Source organism: Anser brachyrhynchus (assembly GCF_964034855.1).
Source record: "Anser brachyrhynchus genome assembly, chromosome: 2".
Lineage (NCBI taxonomy): Eukaryota > Metazoa > Chordata > Aves > Anseriformes > Anatidae > Anser > Anser brachyrhynchus.
The window spans coordinates 96,437,305-96,462,693 of record NC_137695.1 but is presented as its reverse complement, the minus strand read 5'-3'; the positions used below and the strand labels follow the sequence as shown (position 1 = coordinate 96,462,693).

Genomic DNA, 25,389 nt, shown 5'->3' with positions numbered 1-25,389 from the left:
TCTATTCAGAACAGCACATATGAAACTGGGCTTCCTACTGTTGAAGGCTGGCACAATTAACTCTCACAACTGAAGCATTCTATGACTTCTCTCCCTCCATACAGTACAGAAAACTTGGCTTCTGAACACAAATTAGTTTTTAAAAGTTTCCTACTTTACCATGTCTATTACACACGTAAGGCATACAGTAAAAGAAGAGATATACAGAGAAATAACTACTTAGTGGGTACTGTATAAGCTTATGATGCGACTTGACATGCTTTCCGTAACGTAACCAAAACATGTAAAGCTCTATCTTACCAAGATCTGAGTGCTCTGGAACTAGACCAATAGGACTTGTATTCTGGTGTTCAAAACCTTGGTGGGTTACACTGCTTATAGATTTCACTAACTCTCACCTTTGCTGTCTGTGAAGTTCCGTATACTGAGAATGTCATTAAGATCCTGATAGTGGTTCTGCTTAATGTATGTTGTTTTCTCAGGAGTGTCCTGAAGCTGCATTGTGACCTCTTCTAGGTCTTTGTCCAGCTGCAAAACAGAAAGGGCATGAATTGCTAAAAGTTCAAGGATCATTGCTTCAGGTATCTGCAGTAACTGCATAGCTATCTATAATGAGACCAGGAGGCAGGTGGTCATGCAATGGCCACACAGCACCAAATACAGTGTTCTTATGGCACTACTACAATGACACTAAAAATCATGCTACAGATAGCAAATAGCATTCGACTGTGATATAGCATATAGAAGAATAAGCTTCAGTATTTAAGGGTTAAATAATTCCAGATGCACTGCCGAATAAGAAAGAAATGGGCATAAGAATGCCCGGTCTGAAAACCTTTCAACTAATTATTATTTATGCAGACCAATATGCTTCAAGTGTCCTGAAACTACCTTTTTGAACCCACAGGGTCTGGGTATTTAATTTAATTTGTTGAAGCAAAGTCTAAAAATCGTATCAGGGCCCTGTGTGCACTAACACAGCACAACTGCCCTGACCAGCCTTACCTGTGTCATTGTCATGAGCCTTGCAAGGCACAGACTGAGATCTTGTGAGTTAGGAGGCTTCATAGGAAATATACATCAGGATATAGAAACGAAAATAGTGAATAGCCAGCAGAGCCTTTATCAAAAATTGCAAGGCTGTCACACAAAAGGTACCTGGCCAAGCTGAAGAACTACATTTCTTTAAAAAGGCAGGGATAACTTTTGCTTTTGAAGTCATCGGTTGTCTGAGTAAACACCTTTCTGTTACCTAGGCAATTGTCATTACTTAAGATCTAGACAAAGAAGTAATGGTTTAAATAAAATACCCTTCTTCAAGGTATAACAATAGTTCACAATATAGGCAAGAAAATAATAATTTTTATAAGATTATGGATATTTTGTCTCACAAAATGGGCAGTCTTCAGAGTTGATTGGCCATTGTTTGAAGCCTGTCTCCTGAGCAAGGATGGACATAATGGAAAATATCCATGTTATAGCTCGGATAGGATTCATGTATTTTATGTACTTAGTCCTCCTCAGTACAGACTAAAAAAACTTCATGGCCTTTGTTCTGCAAAAGGTCAGCTTACACAATCATAAAGGTCCTTTCTACTTTACGAAATATGTAATACTGTTTCATAGGCAGATGGAAGACCTGTCTAGCAAATTTTTGAGTGAATTCTCAGAGAGGTCAAGAAATAACAGCAACAGCAGTCTCTGAACTCAACCACAAACAGAAACAAAGACAGCTCTTAACTGCCCTTGGGGTTGCAGGTCTCTGTTACACTTGCATGGAAAAGTTGCCCTTCTACAGCTATTGCTGTATGGTGCTCAGCATGGCCATGTGAAGCAGCAGGGTGATTTGCCTGATACAAAGGAATAGAGGAAGTTTCACTTTAATTTGCTAAGGCACAATCTAAATTCATCACATCTGCTAAGTATTCACTGTATTAATTAGCTATTCATATAAATCATCTGTTTCCTATTATTTCAATATTTTGCTAAGGGCCTACACCAATTTTTTCCTCTAAAAAGTAGTCAACATTTAAGCAGACTTCAGAATTGCATACACAATTGAAAATAAATTGCTTAGGCAGTACGGATAAAATAAACAATACCTCTGTAATTTTCATTCTCAAGCGGTGGTTCTCTGACTGCAATCCTTCTAGCCGAGATGTGCTGGCCTGATTGACGCTGGTGACTGATGTTGATGTTTTTGAGTCTTCTTTCTTTTGGTTTTGAGTAAACTGAAATCTTCTGTTCTGTGTGGCTGCATCTGGATTTGTTCTCAGTGTGATGAGCTGAAAGGTTTAAAAGCTTTAAGAAATCCTGTAGATGGTTTTATTTTTGCAGTTCTTCCTTTTGTATCCCCAAATATTCAAAGGTAAACCAACAGTTCCTTTCTGACTTTCAAGTACAAAATTCTGGAAAGTGAGCTTTGCTTGCCATATGTAGTACTTAAGGCAATTTCTGAATAACTTTACAGAATAGTTTGGATCAAAATGTTTTTGCAAAAGGAACTGTTCCAAAAATTAGGAAAAACCCATTTAAAATATATTAAATTGGATTTTAATTACATTAAAGATATATTTTAATATTTCATCAAACATCTATTTCTCTTTCATCGACATCTTTATACTTTCAAAGGATATATTCTTTCTTCAAGGAAAAAAAAACCAACGCAACCCACCAAGCCCTTCACTCCCCAAACACAATGTCACATGAAATTTCTTCTTTCCTACTGTTACAAGTAACACTCAAGCAGAGAAAGGCATGAAGTAGGAGTATTAACAGAAAGAACCCTTGGGAGGTTGCACTCTGGAGATAACAGAAACTTAATTAGGTTTTAGGGACCCAAAATAAAACAAATCTGTTCAAATATGTTAAGCCACTTAAAAAAAAAAAAAAAAAAAGGTTAAACTTTCTTATATTTGTTTAAATTAAATATGTTTAAGATTTAACACTCAGTGACAATGTGAAAATATTGCCTTGACATGAGGAGAAAAAACTACTAGCTGTTTGGCAAGGGGGAGAGAGATTCTTGGAGTACTCTGGAGAGCACAGAATTTGCGATTACTTGTCAAGCGTCATACATATATATTTGTATACTGACGCAGCTGAAGGAGCTCCCTGTCCTGAGAACATAGTTATGGTATCATAAATCCGAAGCTGTTGAGTCGCTTGAAAAGACAGAAGGGGGGAGTTATTTTGTAAGCACAGTGCCATCAGACTTTGTGGTATAGCTGTATTTTGTAATTGGTTCACCTTGACCTTCTCTAAGCGTGGCTGTTCTGCAGCTGTGGTGGCACGAGGTAAAGACCTAGCTTCTGACAGAGAGAGACATGACATTTTGGGCCCCTCGCTACAAGAAGGACATCGAGGTGCTTGAGCAAGTCCAGAGAAGGGCAACGAAGCTGGTGAGGGGTCTGGAGAATAAGTCTTACGAGGAGTGGCTGAGGGAGCTGGGATTGTTCAGTCTGGAAAAGAGGAGGCTCAGGAGCGACCTTATTGCACTCTATAGGTACCTTAAAGGAGGCTGTAGCGAGGTGGGGGTTGGTCTGTTCTCCCACGTGCCTGGTGACAGGACGAGGGGGAATGGGCGAAAGTTGCGCCAGGGGAGGTTTAGGTTGGATATTAGGAAGAACTTCTTTACTGAAAGGGTTGTTAGGCACTGGAATAGGCTGCCCGGGGAAGTGGTTCAGTCGCCATCCCTGGAGGTCTTTAAAAGACGTTTAGATGTAGAGCTTAGTGATATGGTTTAGTGAAGGACTTGTTAGTGTTAGGTCAGAGGTTGGACTCGGTGATCCTGGAGGTCTCTTCCAACCTAGATGATTCTGTGATTCTATGACTGACCAGGCACCAAAGTACTTCTTCCCTGACATGGATTTACAGACAAACCTGCAGATTGGGATGGTGAACTGTGTTTGAAGACAATAAATTGCATTTCTTTAGGTGATAAAGGACATGGAGAAGGCTCAGGTACTCAGTACCTGCTTCACCTCAGCCTTTACTGATAATACTTGCTTTCAGGAATCCCAAACACCTGAGATCCCCCAGCTAACTGAACATAAATTCATGCAGCCTGACAAGGTGCATTCTCAAGGACTGACAGTGCTGATGTTGCCATGAGGCCACTCTCAATTATCTTTGGAAGGTGATGCTGACCAGGAGAGGTTCCTGAGCACTGGGAGAAAGGAAATATCCCACCTGTGTTCAAGAAAGTTGAGAAGGAAGATTTGGGGAACTACTGGCCAGTCACCTTTACCTCAGTCTATGGAAGGTGGTGTAGCGCATCGCCCTGGGATCCTTTTCCAAACATATTAAGAACAAAAATGTGATTGGAAGCAGTCATCTGATTTATGAAGGGGAAATCCTGCCTGATCAATCTGATAGCTTTCTTAAGTGAGATGACAGGACTGGTAGATAAGGGGAGAGAGATATGTTTCTTGACGTATGCAAGGGTTTCCAAACCATCTCCCATAACATCCTCACAGACAAACTGTTGAAGTAGGGACTAGGTATGTGGACTGTGAGGTGCACTGAAAATTTGTTAACCTTCCAGGCTCAAAGGATCGTGAAAGCCAGTCACTATTGCTGTACCCCAGGGTTCATACTAGGATGCCTACCACATAACACATTATTAATGACCTAGATGATGGGACAGAGCACACCCTTGGCAAGTTTGCAGATGATCAGCAAAGGAATAGTAGATACCGCATATGGTTACACTGTCATTCGGTGGTACGTCAAGAGGCTGGAGAACAGGGCTGACAGGGATCTCCTGAAACTGAGCACAGGGAAATGCTAAGTCCTACACCTGGAGAGGAAGAAACTCCACTCCCATTCCTGAAGCCTGGGGGCACACCAGCTGGAAAGCAGCTTTGCAAAAAAGGCTCTGAGGATTATGGTGGACACCAAGTGGAACATGAGCCACCAGTGTGCTCTTGTGGCAAAGGTGGCCAGCAGTACCCTGGGACAATGGAGGTGATCCTTCCTCTGTACTCTGGTGAGAGCACACCTGCAGCAGAGCGTCCAAATCTTGGCTCCCCAGTACAAGAGGGGTACAGGCATGGTGAATAAAGCCCAGTGAAGAGCCACAAAGATGCTGAAGGGATTGGAGTCTTTATGATACAAGCAGAGGGTTGTTTAGCCTTGAGATGGCAAGGCTCAAGGGAGATTTTATTAATGTGTGTAACACACAATAACAAAGAGTAAATGAAAGGACAGAAACCACTAACTGAAAAACAGGTTATTTCACTTAAACATCAGAAGAAACTTTACTGTGAGGGTGGTCAAACAATGGAATAGGTGCTCAGAGAGGTTGGGGAGTATCCTTCTCTGGAGTTATTCAAGACCCAACTGGTCAAGGCCTTGAGCAACTTGCTCTGTCTGAATTTTCCTAGAGCTCCCAGTCTCTCCGTTCCCCCAGTTCTATGATTCTAATTAGGCTGGTTATAATGACTGGTGTATCTAACTCCCAGCCCAAAAACTCTATTAAATTGAAGTTAAAGGTGAAGAACAGTAATTACAAGGCTTCTTAAATTATTAGGCAAAAGAGTGTTACAAGATAAAAGCTCTGCAATTTGATGTGGTCTAAGTTCAAACTGAATATAAGACAGAAGTATAACTTTCCATTAGTTGACTCAGCTTTATTTTGGAGTTTATAGCTAAAGAAGGGATGTTTTGCCACAAGGATGTATGCTGTAATGAATTCATTCACATAATGTAGATTTGATGGAGAAGTCCGTGGGTGATATTGTTTCACAGTGTACAAGGCATGAAGTTAGATGAGCATTTGTTTTTTTCTGACCAGAAAATCAGTGGAACTTGTGAGGTTTTTTTTTGCCTTGCATCTATGTGGTTCCAATTTCTACAAAGAGTCAAAGCTTGATATCTACAAAGAGTCAATACCAAATAGACAAAAAATGCTATCAATACACAAAAATAGTGTTTTATTCCTGATCCCTGGAACTGATTTTGCCTTGCTGCTCTACTGGAAACTGGATGTGAATTAACATGTTATGCCATTGCAGTGGAGGATGGTATGCACTCAGTGGATGACTACAAGTGAACATAATGTTCTATTTCAAAAAGGATGGAGCAGAAAAAATATGAGGACAAGGAAGTTTAATAGATATGGATAAACATGGGAAAATTACTTCATGAAGAGAAAATACGTTTTAGGATTGCTTCTCTTAAAGAAGCTTGTGGTTGTGTTGTGTTGGGGTTGTGTAGTTGTGTTGAAAAATATTACATCCCTATTCTCCATTAAAAAGATAATTAGGCATAATAGTTAATTTCCAATAGGAAAAATATACATAATATTTTCTGGAATTTTACAGATTGTTTCTACAAGATATTATTGTACCCAGAAATATATAGTATTTTTAAAAATGATTGAATTATTATTATTATTTTTTTTTATTTGATAACAAGAACATCCATGGTTATTGTAAGTAGGGTGCAGTATAAATGGATATCAACATTTGTATTTAAGGACACCTTTAAATGGAGAGAGGAATGAACAATTTTTCCCTGATCTAATTCTACTATGAGATTTTCCTCACGTTTTTCTTAGGTACCTGGTGCTTAACAAAATGGCAGAGGAAGAGGTGGGCCTTTAACTGGAGCAGTACTGTAATTGCCACAGTATACGTAAATAGGACTAATAGAACTGACAGGTAGTAATGGAAAAATGTCATGTTTCTTTCTCTAGTTTGCCTACATAATTGAATAGTTGCCTGTTCAGATCCATAAAGAGATTGTGGAGAAAAAAAAAAAAAAGAATTCTATCACTGTAGGACCTAGAGACAGCTGAGGATTAGTTAAAAAGAATGTGTTTTACTTTGTATTGGAGAGAAACAGAAGTACTCACGTGGCCCAAAAGCATAGTTTATTGTTTGCATTTGTCTGACCATGGTTATTTAAATAAAAAAGTGCAAGCTTCCAAGTCTTCAGTATCTTCTCCTGTTCTTGATGAGCCACAGGCTTTAGAATTTAATCAACAATCTTCCTATGTCACCAAAACTGTACTAATTGATTACAACTATTAATTATAATTACGATTGATTACAGTTAGGGGAGAGATTTGGTGCCTGTCTCACACTGAAGTCTTACCTAAATGTACCACCTGGTTGTTCCTGGATCTAATATTCCGTGGGGTCCAGGCAGGCAATCATGAAATCTAAGCTGGAGAAGGTTGCAGGAGAGAGTGCTTGCCAGCTGTCCTGCTGCAACTGTGGCAAAGCACAGCAAGAAGAAATGTAGGGCAAAATATATACTTGTGAGAAGAAAAACTGTCCAGCTGTGGAAGTACTCATATGGACATGGGAGGTGCTGCATTCCGGCTCCTACTTTGACCTTTTTTATGTACCTTACCCAACGACCATTTATGATGCAAAATAGCTAAGCATTTGGAAACCTGAGAATACATGGAGTGGGATAAAGTACTTTTTGCTAGGAGGCTAGGGTTCATGTTTGCATTTTGAGTAGAGAGAACTGAGAGGAAAAATGAAGGCAGGGTAGTTGCGGGTTAAAAGAAGAGCAGATGAACGGGTTAAAAGAGGAAACAGAAAAGTCATTTCAGAGCCTGCAGCAGCAGAATAGAAGGATGGGCAAAGGAGCATGAAAGCAAAGGGTCAGAAGAGCATGTCACAGCATTAATAATATTTTCTCTTTGAAGAGACTTCTGAAATTCTATGGATGTATTTTTGGCAGCAGAGCTTTAATATGCATTTTCATACAGCTCACACATTTAAATCTTGCAGTATTTTATATACCATTCTTGCTGTGTTTGTGAATTTTCCTTAATTTAGGAAGAAGTTGTGATTTTTAGAAAGTTTTTTAGAAAAGATTTTAGAAAGATTTTTTTTAGAAAGATTTTAGAAGTTGTGATTTTTCCTTAGGATCCAGAAGAAGAATATGACTATTTATGTCTGTGCAGCTTTTAATTTTTAAGAAGTGAATTGCAAAACTTATAAAAACATCCGGGTTGTAAAAACAGTCCTAGAGAATGAATTGCTCTGCTTTGCTGCATATCGGAAGTCAGCTTCTGTTGCTTGTCTGTGTCCCTTATTTCTCTCAGAGGGAACACATTGAGATAAATTCTCCCTCCTAGAACCATCACTAGGGATGCCAGTTAACACCAACACGTGCTCACTATAATTTGCTCAATTCATTCACAAATATTTTATCACTACTCAACTGAAAAGCTTAAAAACTGAGATTCTAGAGGTAAATGGACCTGCATTGTGCATCTTGCCTTGCAAATGTTCCAGACGTCCAACTGCATATACATCTGATTTGGGGTGATATGCTAGGTTTATGCAAGTCGTTTAAAATGACCACAATTATATATTTTTCCACAAAATATCACATGCATTCTCAAGAACTTTTGTTTTAGCTAAGGCAATCTTATGCAGAAATCAGCTTTCTCTTCATTCAAGGTCTCTTATACTTGTGTCTAAAGCTTAATTCTGAAGTAAAATGACCAAGTTCCAGTACTCTGTGGGTATCTTAGTTCTTCTAACAACACGTAATACACATATCCTCGGAGCCAAAAGGAGCAAAAAGAGATGAGAATATATGCCTTAAAGTTCATGCCTCACTTAGTCCTCTAAAATATTGGTTATTAAAAATATCTTTAGTGTTGGCATCTGCAATGTATGTACAGTTGTTTTTTTTGTTAGTTTGTTTGTTTTTCTGAAGTGCTGATAAATCATATTTTACTACCATACTTGTATACCCTTAGAGGTTTCAGCATAGTTAACCTTACAACATGCCATTAACTCCAAAGGTCTTACTGTTTTGTAAGAATTGAAGAAAATGTCCAGATTAACTTGCTTAGGGCACATAAGAAACATGTGGCAGAATAGACAACTGGACCTGTCCCTCCTGAATCTCCACAAAGCAACCTCTCCAAAAAGTTTCTATTCCACTGAAACTACAGAAAGCAACCTTTGTTTTCCCAGTCACACATTCAGGAAAGGTGTAGCCATTTGAAATGCATGTCTTCATATTGCTGTAACTTTTTATTTTCCACTTTCTCTAAAATCTCACGAAGCTTTGTTCTTCATCTCAGAATACAGAGATAAGAGATTATAGACAGGCTTGGCTTAGAATTCACACATCCTGTGTGCTGGAAAAGGTAACGAACTTTTACATATTAAATCACAATTATAAAACAGAAGAAAAAAAAATCCAGACCCATGCTAAACAAATTCACCTACCTTAGGTACAAACACAAGGCAGAGAGTAATGGTGCTGCAGAATATTATGACTAAAGCAACGATACAGAACTGCACGTTGGGTTGGTCCCGAGTAAGGAATGAAACAGCAGCACCAATTATGCACATTATGCCCACGTTGTATACACTCATTCCGATGTATTTGCTATCGTTCAAAGCAGGAATGCTGACATTTCGTGTCTCCCAGGCTAAGAAACAGCCGAATAACTGAAATGGTAGAGGAAAAAAAAAAAAGATGACAATTATAAGAAGAATTGGTTAACATCCAGGAAAAAAAAATAATTTAACTGATATGTTTTCTAACTTGATAAATATAGGCAATATTACAGTACAGAGATATACACCTACCTTTTATATGATATCTAATTACCTTTTTGATATATTTTGCTCAGCAGGACAGATTCCTGCTTTCACAAGAAAAATGTGAAACTTGGAAGTAGTGGTAGTAGTAGTAGTGATGGGAACAAATTTCTCTAAATGTTATGGACATTTTCATTTTATACTTTTTGTTATTTTTGAAGATAGTTCTTCCTGTTTATTTTCAAGGATTCCAGTAAAGATCTAAGACATGTTATTCTTTTAGCTATTGTTAGCAGCTGTTTTCAGTATACTCTTATCAATCCAGTTATTCATTGTATATCACCTACATTAATAAGCAGCAGTGCCAAGATGTGTCCCACAACAGACGAATATCCAATATATAAAGTGTCACCGTAGTTGCTCAGACTGCAAATATAATGTCTTTTATTGTAGTGGGATTGGTAATGGCCTTTCAATTGAAGTTGTCTGAAGATTTCTGGCATAAAGCATTCTGGTGGCAATTTTTTATTTGCTTATTTCTTTGGCATATTTTAAAGTTCTAGCCCCATTTTTATTTGCAATATGCCTTTGAAAATAAGCAGGGTAAAGTCTTTAGTATAAGGAAATCTTCTTCATCTCTTGAAAGTTAATTGTATTTTTCTACAACATGAATGACTGCAAAAGATTATTTTCTTTCAGTTGTGTTTCTCAGGGAAATTCTGGCAACACAGGAAAGTCATAAATGAAGTCAAGGCATTGTAAATAGGTAGCCCAGCCTACAGCCTATGCAAAGCCCAGTAAATGTGTATGGTGCCCTGGGAAGAACAGTAAAGAGCAGATGGTGTCAGAAGGAAGGGAAGGACAGAGAGAGGAACCATCACCAAGACCCAAGACCTGGTGCCTCTATTATTTAGCTTTTTCTGACAACAGTGCATAGACAAACAGGAAGGGAAAAGTAAAAAAGATGCACTCCCACTGATTTTGCTACACTTCCAGACCACATTTATCCACTGCTATTTCACAGGGATAATCTTTTATCTTAAACAACTGCAACCCATGTGGTAATCCAGAAAAGTAGAGGTCTGTGATGATGCCTCTTGGGGATTAATTACAGTTGCCTAGTAAAAACTTAACATCTGCTTTTTACCTGTGGGGAAAAAAAAAAAACAAAAAACAAAAAAACAACCTTTTAAAATTTCAAAGGCAAATAACCTGGACTAGAAGAACATTGTCTGATTGCAAAGACAAGCACAGGAGAGTTAGGAATTGACAGATTTATGTTTGCTTTGCAAACTCAGTTTTGCCCTTACATGTTTCAACTCTGGTAATGACCAGACATTAATAATTGCACGTTTCCTTCATAATATGCTTTTTTTTTTTTTAAACTCAGCTAACAACAGTAACAAACCCAACTGTTTGTGACTCATCTGCTTTGCACTCCCACAGAAAGTAGCAGGCTGCAGCCACCTACCTCCTTACCCAGACTCTTCAATCCTGGACTTACTGCTGAACTGCCACCCTTGTCCTCCCATCACTGAGGTTTACTGATAGTTTATTTAACTCTCTTGCCTACAGCACATGTTACCATGCCACATATTCCTGAGAAGACCTGGCTGAAATGCTCTGGCAGATTATGCGTCTAGTCTCAGCCTATGGAGTGTGGCAGGCTGGAAGTACTGCCTTTATAGGGCAGGCAAGCCTCTTGCTCATCCACTTTCCACTGCCACTGTCACTGCCACAACCTGAGTCAACACTTGTAGAAAGAGGTGGCCCTCCAGCAGCAACAGCAGCAGCAGTTGCCTTTGAAATCCTTACTGAAACCTTCTTTGGCACCATTCCCACCTTTCCCTCCCCTCATGCTCCTGCAGAATATGGTATTCTCCAAGTCATTGGTCCTTGCCATAGGACTACCTCTTTTGTTTTACCCATCTCCTCTTGTAGGACCAAAGTCCACACCTGCTCTTGAGGGGTCAAGGTAAATATAGATGGCACCTGGAGGATAGAGGTGTCTCAGAGTCCTTTTGTTAGGACTTAGGCGGGGAAGCTGTGTATTGAGCTGGGTAGCCTTGAGCAGCAGCTCATCCCCTAATGGATTTTCTAGATCCCATCAGGTAACCAAAGTGAAGCTTCTAATAATGAAGGATGTAGGCACTATTTCTCCAAATTTTGAGTCTGGCACTGTGCACAAATGGAGCAGAAAACCTACAGACTTCTCTACAGGCTTTTGTTTTACAAAAGCAAATTGTCAACTGTATTGACCTGGTTGCACTGGGGACCAACACTGGCAATGCCTTTTTCTCAGGCTACAAACGTATCCCTCCCAGAGATTCCACAAAATCAGCAGACGACTATTCTGCATTCCCTGCACTCTTGCTGCTGTGCAGCTCAGCTGTGTTGCAGATTTATGCTTTGTCAGTGTCTGAATTGACAAACAGGCTGGGCTGGGCTGAGCTTTTTGAGGGATAGGAAGGACATTGGTCTGTGTGTGTCTATAATATGTTTAAAAGGGATGAAACCCTGAGTAACTATTTTAGTTCTAACCCAGACGCCTCTAACTGTAGTGACCATGTTTATGGGCCAGTGTATACTTGGCAGAATTTCTGTTTTCTGCTACAATCATTAATGAGATTTTTAGGGTTGTGGGTCATCCCTTGCTCTCCCCCCACTTCTTCCAGTATGAACAGACTCTTTTCCAAAAGCATTATTCTGGGAACACAGCCAACATACTTAAATGAGGCCAGCACTTATTACAAATAATGGGCATGAATTTATAGCTAAGGCAGTTAGAAAGCTATCTAAAATATCAATTATAATGGAAAAAGATCATTTGAACAGTGTTGTGGGTGTTAAGGTTTGACCCATTCTCATTTATAATTAAAAACAGCATGGAAAATGGTTAAGTATCTTCCAGCTGAAAGGAAGATATTTATTTACTTGATAACTAAAGAAAGAAAGAGGCTCTTGCAGCAAGTGGGTTTCCTCTGAATGATGCACTATAAATTTGAGAGCATTGTTTTTAATTTTTATTGGCATTTTGGATAAAATATTTGCCTCAGGAACAGAACTGTGCTTTTCTAAAAGTCACAGCTCATCTTTGAGACTCATACATGGATAAAAACAGAGATTTTTCCACAGCCTGCTGCCAGGACAGTGGTGATCACAAAGATGCTCCTTGTTTGCCTGTTAGGAGTTTGAAGGGCTCCACAGAGCTGATGAGATTCCTCCTCTGAGACAGAGCCTTCCAGAGAGAACATGACACTTCATTTTCCCTCCATTTGCCCTTCTCATGTTCTCCCTTCGTGAGGCTCAATCAATCTGCAGAAAGATTCACTTTTTTGACTTCAAAAAGCCTGAAACTCCCTAAAATGTCTTTGTTAAGGAATGGGATGCACATTGTAAGCGAAAGGTCCAGATTTCTATAGTTCTCCGATATAGTTTTGAATATGAAATGTATGAGCTCCAGTTAAAAACACAGCCTCTCAGCAGCCCAGTTCAGCTGCTCTCTGCTCCTGGTATCTAAACTTTAAACATTAATCTTCCCCAGCTATATAAATCAACCTCCTCATTATGCTTGGGGGCACCTAAGTCTTGAGATTGCTGAGGAATTTAAGGACTATTTGATATTTAAAGCCTGCTGGGATTAGCAAAGCAGCTGTTTCTTCTCCTATTGCTCCTGGAGGGCTCAAGCTGGTAAGGCTTCTCAGAGCACATCTGCCAGCTTGGCCTCCACACAAAACGCAGCATCAGCCATCTTCGCTCAAGACAATGATGCTGGTGATGATCAGTGCGTTGCTTGGACACCACGGCACCGTTCTTAATTTTGGCTGAAATGTGCTCCCTAACCCCAGATTAGAGGTTGTTTTCAGAAGGAGCTCTCAAACTTTTTTTTTCTTTTTCTTTTTTTTTTTTTTTTTCAGAGTTGTCAGATTTTATGTAATGAGAGACTGGCTGTCTTAATTACTTGGGCACTTGCGTGGGATGTTAGCTCTAATCTCTGCTGAGGATTTTGATTAAACTGTCTTTAGAGAAGGCGTGCATAAACACACCGGGATGAAGGGAGGCAGCTGTTAGTAGTGCTAATGTGCAAGATTCACAGAGGGACAGGACACATCTGTCCCCACTGTTTTATACCAGCTAGCTTAGGCAGCTCCTGGCTGACAGTTAAAAATCCCTTCCTGAGGCTCCTGATGGATCCTGTGCATCACAGAAGGAGTTTGAACAACTCAGGGCAATGGATTCTCCTATAGAAAGCAGTTATCTAAAGGTTAAGCAGCACAATAGTCTACTATTGAGCCTAATTGTCTAATTTAAGTCCCTTTGGGTATCTCAACCAAAGATACGTTGAGAATGCAACTAGAAAGGCTTACTACGTTGTTAGAGTCATTAACTTTTAAAAAATGCCTTTTCCCATTTTGGTCTACTAAATACACATCTTGTTGATGTAGAAAATGTCATAAAATGTTGTTCTGAGCTTTTTCTGAAGGTATGGGCCGTACAGGAAAGATTCGTTTGTTTGTGGGTATGCAGCTTCAATTTGGCACCACATTGATTGAGATCATTACCTTTGCAGCAGTCGACATGGTGGTTTTTAGGCTGTGTTGTCAGTGTACCTAAAAAGGCAGTGAGAGGACTATTGTATAAATTTGGGGAAAACAGTGAAACCGAAGAAAATGGAATTATACCACCGTAAATAATGATGGAATTTCGGTCACTTCATATACTGAAGTCTTAAAGGAATAACAGGACTATGGAGAATATGCTAGTTGTGTTCATAAATTTTAACAGGCAAACTTTAATTTTTAATTATCTTTTACCAACTAAATAGTGATAGCAGGGAATAGAGTAAAAGTGTTTGTAGCTGAAGTATGGGAAAACATTTAGCACTGTTTTAAGAACCTGACTAGCTAGTTCATGTTAAATCTTGTTCAAGAGAATTACTGCTAAACACATTGATGATTGCTTACTGATCCACAGCATACATTAATACAATCAAAAGTCTAATTTGCTATTGGACTACATAGACTGGCAGATGACAGGCAGGAGATTACTTCTCTTCCTGTCTTCCTTCTTGCCCTGTACTTACCATAAACCAGTTTGCCTATATGTTTCATTTCAAAGTCATGTTTGCTTATACTCTGAACAAGGGTGAAGATGAAGAAGTAAAATTATAGCAAGGATATCAGATAAAAGCAGAGAAATAACAGAGAAAATCAGAGAAAATCACAATCATGCTTGCCAATAACTAGAGGTTATGGTTTTGGAAAGATAATATATTGGATTAGTCTGCAGCTTTGCAGCTAATTACTGTATCGTAGTAGCACTTACTGAGCTCAGTTGCGGATCATAGCTCTGCTGTGCCACATAAAAGCAAGCTTTTACTTCAAAGATCTTACAGCTATTTTTATATCCAGCTAGGGTGCTGGGAGATTTCCCCTCCCGCTGCCCCTTGAAATAAAGGCAGTTCTGGACTCTGGCCTGCAAACATCTCTCAGTCTGAAGTAATCGTAAAGTTGGAGTTGTGGGTTTCCAGATTCATGTTCATTCAATTTATATCATCACAGACATAAGCATTTCAGTGAAATGGCTGCATATTTTTCCAATGAGAATTTTCAAAACTGAAAAAAAAGCATTTTATGTTTTTTACTGGAGAATCAGGCAATGAAGAATACAGAGCAGTTTTCAGGAAAATTTATAGAAGAGTGATCTATCTTTTTTTCCTATTTGCCAGCACACCAAGTCAAGTTGGCAAACTGAACAACAAACTACACCCTTACAGGTCTCCTACCTACACAGCACAATCTGACTTTAAAACACCATTCACTCCCCTGATCAGGTAGGAGTCAGCATTTATTTTATTTTTTTTTTACAAATTCATTTTCACAGAGCTGCTCTAGATAGAAAGTACTAAAGGGAAGCTTAATATTTCTACTGAGCATTAAGACAACAGCTAAACACTTTTTGAATTGCAAGAGGAGATATTCAGCTATTCAGCTGAAGAGCTTTTTCCTTAAAGGTCACGGTAAAGTCCCTCAAGCTGCAGGTCATTTAGTAGGGTCCTGCACAGACCAAGGTGGAACAGCAGCTGCACAAAGCTGTGGACGCTAACATGCATCCAGATAAAAATTTTCACTTTATGTTCCAACCTTTCAAATAAACAGGTTAATAACATCTTCTGCCTTCTTTCTGTTCTGGTGTTATTTGATTTTCCTCCATGTAAACTCTACTTAGTCATGAAACACATTATAGTAACAGTTATTAGCAAATATCCATTTGGAATAGCTTTATATGGTCTCTGGCAAAAGATCACCACAATCACACTTTTAAATGATCAAACATCTCTGATAAAAACAAGGGTGTGTTACAATTTAAATCTATTTCTGTTCTATAAAAGTGATGCAAAGAGACACATAAGGGAATATGCAATATCTGCAGTATTTCAAAAACAAATTTGAAATTTCTTTATGGTCACAGTAGGGAAAAATTATCCTATGAAACCATATGGTAACTTATGTTTAGGACACTACAATACTGTCAATGTTTAATTAAAGATATATAAAAATCTCTGGTACCACTATAAACTACCTTCCTCCACCGTAAAACTTAACTACCTTCCTCTCTAATGCTTATAAGATGGGACAGATGTGTTGATGTTAAACATGCCATAAATGAGTTGGAACCATGCAGTTTAACTGAGGAAGCAGTCCCTTCTCCTGAGTACTCTTTTTGATCATGAAGAGAATTAATAAAGAATGCAAGCAAATGTGTTAAAAGTTACAGATGTTTTGAGATATAATTAGGAATTTTCACAGAGTTTTGAGACTATTCATTTATATATTTTTTTTTCTCCACAGAACATGTATTAATTTGATGAGGAGATTAATTAAGAATATACAAATTATTCATATAGAACCGTAAGACTGGGAGGGACTTCAGGAAATAGAATCACAGAATCACAGAATGGTCTGGGTTGGAAGGGACCTTAAAGACCACCCAGTTCCAACCCCTGCCATGGGCAGGGACGTCACCCACCAGACGAGGTTGCCCAAAGCCCCATCCAACCTGGCTTTAAGTCATCAAGTGCAACTTTCTGCTCAAAAAGCAGGCTCAGCTAGGAGACCAGACCAGGCTGACCATGACATTATCCAGCCTGGTGATAAAAATAGTAAAGGGTGGAGACTGATCAGCCTCTCTGTGTAACCTGCTCCACTGCTTGATTTTCCTCATAGAGAAAATAAATAAATAAATATATCTTTATATCCAATCTATACTGAGTGAATACAGAAAAAAAAAAGAGTAAAAACAGAAAAAATGAGCAGTGCAGATTGCAAATCACAGCTGCAGTGTTCATAGGCTAGATGTACAGTGAGGGTTTAAAGCACCTGATGCGACAGTGAGATGCTCCATCCCCCCAGTGCAGGAGCACGAGGCGCTGACTGTGCAACTGGACACTGCAGCCTAAACTCTAAAACATGATATTAATGACTTCTTGCAAATCTACTCCCAAATGTGTGGAACCATTAGAAAAATAATATGAATAGATTGCTCTATTAACTATCAAAGTGAAGGAAGGGTAGCTGAGAAAGAGGGGGAACAGGGGAAGTGAGCGGAATGTTTACAAACAGCAACAGAAAGATGCTTGGGTATGTGCTGTAAACTGCCTGCCCTAAACTTCATAAATGTAAAAAAGCTTTCCTCAGCTTAAAAAATGTTTTGGTTGTTGTGGAATTTGGAACAAACAAGCAATAAAATTGGCAGAAGAATAGACAGAATGTATCAAAACTTAAAAAGAGGAAATTCATCCTAGCGATTATGAATTAAGGTTCTAAAATGGAAATAGTGTATTTTTATACACTACAAAAGTGTATACAAAGTTAAATTCATAATAGAAGATGAATGGCTAACAGCATTAAGAGTATTAATTAACATTTCTTTAACAAGTGTGAGAAAAAAAAGATTCCTGACTGATTCATTCCTTGGAAGTTGACAAATTCAATAGTAAAGATGCATGATAAGATATTCTTAATTAATATTTTTGTCCTATATTTATAAAGAGATGGAACAATGCATCCATGTCTTGCCAAAACAGTGAAACCCAGTATATTGCAGCAGTTAGAGAGCTCTTGAACACACTGTCAAGACTAGCTGTTGTCATCAGAGATACCTGGTAGTTTGCACACAGTAGCTGTAGGAATTGATTTAGAAACTCTATGGACTGTTGGACTTAATTGTTGATATTTATTGGAATTCTGGCAAAGCTCCACTTAAGATATAAAGGGGTTGTATGGGAAAAGAGAAAATGGAACAACTTCAGCGATTACAGAGCCATTGCTGTAATTTATATCTTAAACAAATTAATGAAATGGCTGATACCTGAACTCAGGCAATAAATTGAAAAAAAAAAAAAGCCTTATAATTCAACATGCTACTAGTTTTTCTGTGAGATTGTAAGACTTAACAAAGATAGTCAGATTTATGCAGCTTGCTTGGATTTATCAGTAGTGTTTGTTTTAATATAGTATGGTGATTTTAAAATAATATGTAAAAAAATCCATATAACAAATTTAAACTGATTGAAATCTAAGTGATAGATCTAGACATGTATGAATGAGAAGGCAATGAAAATGGATAGGTTTACAAAAACTCCTAACCTAATGCTATCCCACATTTACTTCTGACTTGAAGTAGACTATAACAGAATTGCTAAGAATGATACAGAGGAAGCAAAGGTGGAGAAGGGTAAACAATTAATAGATGTCATTTTCATAACACAGTAAGATTTTTAGAAAAGTCACAGAAATTTGGCCACACTCAGGGTAGTTTGTTTAGTAATAAACATATCAGGTTATTTTATAGAAAGAGGGATAATAGATAAGCTGGACCCACCAAGATTTGTTTAGCCAGAGCTAGACAAAATTCTGCCTATTGATTAGAGATCCTCAAGAAGTACAGGGATTCTTTCAAACTTGAAATTAAGATTGAATATTTATCACAAAGATATATTTTAGTTGAATTAATAGTTTTTTTAGCATCATAAATCAATTACAGAGTCATGCTGTGCAACGTGTCAACCATAGTGACCAAAACAGAACACTGGAATGTGAATCACGAGAAGGAATTTGACTTCTTGTTCTTATCAGTCCTCTTAGTGACCTCTACCAAGTCCCATCATGTATATGCATCAGTTTTTCATTTCTCCACCATGATATTTTTGTCCTTAGCAAGGTAAACTAAGGACCATACATTAAAAACTGTGTATCAGAAGTGGTCAGTAATAATAGTTACAGCTCTAAAAAAATATGTTAATGTTTACATGGCAAAAGTAGGTTTTGATATGCACAGCAATGGCCAAGTTGAAAATATACCTTGACCTTGAGATTGTGTTTCTCAGTAATATGTGATATTACATCAGCAAAAAATTAAACTTCCAACATATGAACACCTTAAATCTAATGATAATTAAATGCATTAGCAGAAAGAGGGGAATCAAACTGTAGACAAATCCAGTGTGTATGATTAATATACAAAGTACCCTAGAGGAGTCCAATCCATCCTTAATCTGGTATTGTTCTTTCTGAGATTGGAAAATAAATTCATACTGCCCAGAACAATGCGAGTAATGCAGCACTGGCAAGATCGAGATGATGTGATTTCTATCATCCTTTGGAATATGCAAAATAAAGGTAGTTTTCAACTGTGTCTACACCATCAGAAATTAAAATTAGACATGCTGCAACTGATGGTCGCCATGTAATCACAGAGGGGCCTTGAGCCTGCACGTAGCCTTTTAGGAGCTGAACCTGAGATGTGAAAAAACTGCATCCAGTACAGGATGGGGGTTGGCCAAGGTCACTAAAAAGACTAATGCAATGACAAAGGCAAGATTCAGGGTTGTCATCTTTCTATTATCCTCTGGTCACCAGTCCTGAAGAATTTGAAGCCAAAAACTGAGAGGCTTTCATGCAGTTAGTAAACATGACTTTAAAGGAAATTGAAGAACTATGAATCTGATTTCTAATGCTTGCTTACTTTCATACAGAAGAAACTTGTTCCTCCTGGCAACTAATGGCTTCCTTTGTCTTCCCTTGCCCTGCCTCCCCTGCCCTATCCTGCCCTTCTCTGCTCTGCCCTATCCTGAATGATTTATTTACTGTATTAGTGCATTTAGGTCACAAGCATGAACAGTGTTTGTCTATATGTTCAAACCATAGTGGAAAAGTACTTTTCTAGGTTAACTTAATTTCTGTTTTCTCAATTTGAGACAAGAATTCACCATATATAATTTTGGCCCAAGGAAATCAATAAGTCATTTTACCTTAAATATTGCACTGTGCTGTAGTTGCCAATACTAGCTCTTACTATAAAGTATGTGAATAAATAAATAAATAAATAAATATCTTATTATTACAAACTGCTGAGATTCATATTAGATAAAGCATTATAAAATGATACAGTAATGTGAGAAGTTCTGTTGATTGTTTGTTTTGGTTTTGATTTTGTTTTGTTTTGCTTTGTTTTGCTTTGTTTTACTATTCCAAAAGGAAGCTATATCTGGTGTAAAAAAGTCTGAAACATGGTGATGAGATTAAAAGTATCAATCCTGTTCTCCTGATATAACACAGTTGTATGCATTACAGAAGAGTGGGACACCATAGCAATTATTTGATCAATTCATTACAGTGCCTTTCTTTTTCATATATAGAGATTTATGTGATAAATGGCATTGGAATAATAAAAGTATATATTTCACTGGTGGTTATGAAACACTGTGTGCCTGAAATAATTATAATGACTAATACCAAATGGCATTTGCAAACTTAAACAAACTGAGTCACATATCTTGTAGAATACAGTAAAATGACATGACGACAAACCAATCTAGTGCAATGATCCAGTGAGAACCAGTGCAGTTTAACTACTGTCCAGAACAAACTTAATACAAATAAACATTTCAAAGAAAATTACCTCTTTTTAATTTTTTAAAAATATTTAACATTATTTTTCCTGTCTCTACTAACAAATGGCATTTTTCATTGAAAATATTACTAAAGTTATTTTTACAAAAAAAAAAATTAAATAACCCTGCAGTGTTTTATTTAATGGATTTTAATTTCATTTGTTCATTTACACTGCCCTATACAAAACAAACTTATTTACATGTTGCTTTTTGAACAGAACAGCAGGGAAAAAATGTCTTTAGCCATTGTGTAGGGAACACTGACAACTTCTACCTGGGAAAATGTGAAATGAACTGTTTGAAATTTCTGTACAAAGAGGTTGGAAAGCAGTAAAAGTATGGAAAACCAGTTATTCTTTTTAACATATTACCTAAAAAACTCTTGCAAAATTAAGTATTTAAAGGGAAAAATACTCTAAGAGGAGAAATTTACTGACAAATACATCTGAATAGTAATCAAGGAATATGCTAGAAAAGAGGCGATAAGGTTAAATACCTTGTCAGCAATTGGGTAATAAAGCTGACATCTTAGTTAGCTATCTTACTGTCAAACTGTGGCCTCAGTGCTGGTCGGTGTCACTGCTCCTAACTTCTGGCAGCCTTGCCCTCAAACCAAAAGTCTCTTGATGCCGTCCTGCATGCTGTGGTTGCCATGAATCCAGAGCTACATTCAGCTACCCAGTAAGAAATGCTGAGATGTGGAATGTCTCCTAAATCCTGATCCCTGTGGGGTGATCATGTATGTCCTATAACTCTTGGTTTCACAGCCTGCTTGGACACCCTCCTAAAAATAGGCGTCTACAGCTAGTCATATTTTTGTATTTAATTTTTAAATGGGAAGGTAGGAAGGCTTTCTTCTGGTGAGTAGCTCCAGGATCAGAGCCGAGGAAGTGGAGGGGCTCAGTGCAACCCCCTTCTCTGCCTGAAGATACCCCCCAGCAGACCAGCCTGACCACAAAGCAACTGAGTGTTTGGAATAAATAGAAAAAGCTCTCGTCCCTTCCTGTGAACTTTGTGTTGCGTATTTAAAGATCTTTCAGCCTGCAAAAAGCAGTGTGAAAACAAGCAGGACCCTGCAGCCTGGTAGAGCAGCCATTTGCTGTAGAGCAGTGAGATGTGCTTTCCAGGCACTAGCATCTTGCTCTCCCTGGCTTCCCAAAGGCAGCAGCACCAGCAGTGCTGAGTGGCAGCAGCTGACCCAGTCTTTCATGGGTGTCCCAGTGAGCAGGCATGCTACAAATGCACAGAACAGATTGAATCCTTCAGGCAGTGTAAGCAAATGTTTATCTAGTCTTAGGATCCAGATGGGGCTTAGCTCAAGGTAGGTGTTCAGCTGGTCAGTGCTGTCAAAAATCAGATATTTTAAAAGCCTTCAGGCTTAGGTTCTCAGGAGCTTTTAATCATGAATGGTCACTTTTACTTTTTTTTTTTTTTTAAATCTATCAAGGTTTGAGATTGCTGGTTCTTGAATTTCATTTTTATTAACAAAACTTTTGTTGTTTTTTTTTTTTGTTAGAGATGGGTCTCAGTGAAAACAGGGCTATTTTGACTCTGACTTCAAATTTATCTCACATATCCTGTGACAATTCCTGAAGGACATTTCCAACTCAGAGGCAAACTTTTAGAATAAGCTAGCCCCACCCTTTTGGAGAACGTAAAGGAATTCAGATGATCAGCCTGCTGAGTTTACTAAGTCGTCTCATTCATAGACCCATCTTTTCACTATTTAATTTCTTGGTTTGTGGTGTATTTATAGCATTCAGTTTTAATGCTATTAGTGTTCTATTAGTTTTATGTATTCTTATATCCACATATTACCACTTAATAAACTTCAGAGGAGGCCCAATTATGAAAGATGCATTCAAGAAAGTTTTAACTCACTCTCAGCCATCAGGAAAGCAAATATAATTCCATTCATGCCTACCAGTAAATAGCAGCTTGAAAGCAGCATTATGCAGAACAAACTATGCTTACCATCAGCAGCCCTTTATATGCATAGACAATCCCAAGCCAAATTGTCATGTGCGTGTTCTCGCAGTGCTCCAGGATCGGTCGGATGGAGATGTCTCTGCCCGCAGGGTCCGGCTATAAAAATAAAGGTTGAAATATTTGAATTCAGATTTCATCTCTATTCACAGATTCAAAGGTAGTTAAATCTATTCTCAGTAGACTGAGGATGTGTAGGATACGCATTAACAACTTAAAAGAAACCTGTGATGGCTGCAGTCCCAAGAACCTGCAAAGGAATGTAGTAAAAAGCAAAGATCAGAGGAAACAACTGCATGATAGTTACCACTGGATGAGGTCACCTCTATTGCAAAACAGAAAGAAAATGTCTGAAATCACTCTCTTTAACAGTGTCAGTCACATTTATCAGCTTTAGGATTTTTTATTTTTTTTACAAGGCAGAAAGCTTGAATATACAGCCATGAAAATAAATGTACTTGAAGTCATCCTTCCTTTCACCTGCAGTTCTTGTGTCACTGGCAAATGGCTGATAAACAATGTATGAAACACTGCTGTGTTTTAGATGTTTTCTCAATGATAACTATGAGCTAAATCAAAGACCATTTACTATGGAAACTGCAGCAGTAGCTTAGAAGGGAGTATAAATCATCAAAAAACTGGAGCAAACCTGTGCAAAATTTAATATGGCTGGAAGTTTTGTAGCATTGTTGAAAGCAGAGTGTATAAAAGCACAGAATCAAAAGGACTTGCAGACTCCCACGACTGTTTGAATGAGGGAGAAGTTATAGTTAATGCTCAGAGAAACCTGCAAGAACCTCTCATTTTTTAAATCAAAAACAAAAAACAAACACCCCCAAACAAACAAACAAATAATAAAATAATAATAATAAATCAAACGGCACAAAGAGCAAACAGGTACTAGATACTATGCTGCCTACAATTAGGGTATGGACTAGGTTATGGTGAAACTGCTTTTTAATGGTGTACATCATTTAAGAACACAAGGTGCTTCTTATATGTGTTTCTAAGAGATGCTGTTTTTGTTAGGTACCAGAGAATGTTCCTTTTGGCTATTCAGAGCTGTGTGTGCTGTTATTCAATGTTGCTTTACAGAATACTCTGAAATCCTGAAAGCTATTTTTGCTTTCTGCTTTGAAACACTGGATCTGATCTCCAGCTAAAGTGAGATCAACCCAAACATAACTTTCTGTACCTGGTTGTCCCTGTAGGCTCTGCAATTTCCCTTTGTGACAAAAAACGTGAGTAAAATGTCTCATGCAGGAGAATAATGATTATTACATAAGCTAAGGAAAAAATCACATTTCCACCAACTGAAACACAGAATTGTAGGTGAAGGACTTTAGAGAGGTCTAAGTAATTTGCTAGAGCTTATGCTTGCTGCTTTTGATGCTAGTGTGAATTTTGCTATAGATTTTAGTGGTAACAACATTAATGCTCAGTTGTTTCCTCCATCAAACTTTTTGGATGTGAGGCATTGTTCCTGGACTCATATAGTGTAAAAATAAATAAATAAAAATGTAACAAATAAAGAGATAGACATGGGGATAAAAGAAGAACAAACAGCCTTGTGCTGTGCACTGCACAGTCCCAGGATTTGTAACTTTCCTTGCAAATCCTGCAGTAGGCAACACAAGAACATTTAAAACCAATTCTTATTCTGGACTTCTGTAGAAACCCTGAACACAAGAATAAAGATCTTTGTAAAAAATATCTCCTAAAATAAAATAGAAATCAGGAAGGCAATATTTACTGTCCCTGAGAGCTCCACCCTGACAGCTGCTGATGGAAAGCAGATAATCATTGACCACAGAACTCAAACGAGTGACAACATGAAGTAACAGTACAACATTTTGGATGCTACAAATGTTGGTCTAGGGATCAGTACAGCTACCCAGTTCTCCTTGATCAATGATAAAAGTCCAGTCCTAAAATTTCTGTTACAACCTCCTATGTTCAACATCATTTTTGACTAGTATGAAAAGAAGTCTGCGTGATAAGTTGATCAAATATAGCTCTAAATATGTAATTTGCATGTGAACAGGACTGCATTACAGACACATTTTTTTCTGAAATTCTAAATTATGCCTGAGATTAATATAAAGTTTTAGTTTTGTTGTTGTTGTTGTTTTTAATCTTTATGTTACAGTATGCCACTCCTCATGGTCTGGAATTATGGAAATTACATAAAATTTAAGGTGAATCATAGTCATCAGAATGACTTTTTCTTCACACTGCGGAGTTGCCACAGGACTGTCTCTTCAGTTCCCCAGCTCTGCATTCTTTCTATCGTGTATTTCCAGTTTCATACTTTTATGAAGAGGTTTACAAACAATGTAAGCTTCCACTGGGTGCAGTGCTTTGTTTCCCTTGTTCTTGGATTGAAACCTCCCCTCATGCTTTGACTGAAGCATCCCACCACTTTTAACCAAGTACAAGTAATTGGAATTATTCCTTATTTTGAAAAGTATTACTGAAATGTTGAACTCCTGTTTGGTCAGTTGCAGATAACCTTTTTATTTCTACTATGTAGTTATTCTCTAATGCAAATTTGCTTCAAAATTGTAAAGCATATGTCCATTCATTACTCAAAACTGAAAAACTCAGGCAGAAAAATGATGAACTGGAAAACATAACTTGTTTTGAAATCCTATTAGAGAGAACGGATTCACATCATTTCCCTAATAGGAAGATAGCCAGATTTTACAAGGCCATGATAACTTAAAAAATGTTGATTAAATAATGCAGTGTATCCACATCTTCCATGTGAGATAAGAAAGTCTTGTGAAGTGCTCCAGAGGGAGCAGGAAAACGGAGAATACTCTCTGCAGCATCAGCAGTTTTGTACACGGGACAGCACTTCTTTCCAGATCTGCAAGGTGGTAGCATATTAAACAAATTTTGTTGAGCATTTGTGCA

At 37.9% G+C, this 25,389-nt stretch overlaps 1 protein-coding gene across 6 annotated transcripts in view; it reads right to left on the bottom strand.

Moving 5' to 3' along the window:
• The window catches only part of GABBR2 (gamma-aminobutyric acid type B receptor subunit 2), a 477,830-nt gene that overhangs the window by 16,936 nt on the left and 435,505 nt on the right, over positions 1–25,389 (bottom strand). For 5 of the 6 annotated variants that reach the window (XM_080580419.1, XM_080580420.1, XM_080580421.1 and 2 more), the window contains 4 exons: positions 22,459–22,569; positions 9,213–9,437; positions 2,103–2,285; positions 399–528 (listed from right to left, as the gene is read on the bottom strand). In XM_080580419.1, the coding sequence (XP_080436545.1) occupies positions 399–528; positions 2,103–2,285; positions 9,213–9,437; positions 22,459–22,569 (649 nt within the window). Of the gene's footprint in view, positions 1–398; positions 529–2,102; positions 2,286–7,101; positions 7,221–9,212; positions 9,438–22,458; positions 22,570–25,389 lie in introns of those variants that run through there. The other variant, XM_080580424.1, reaches the window with a different exon arrangement.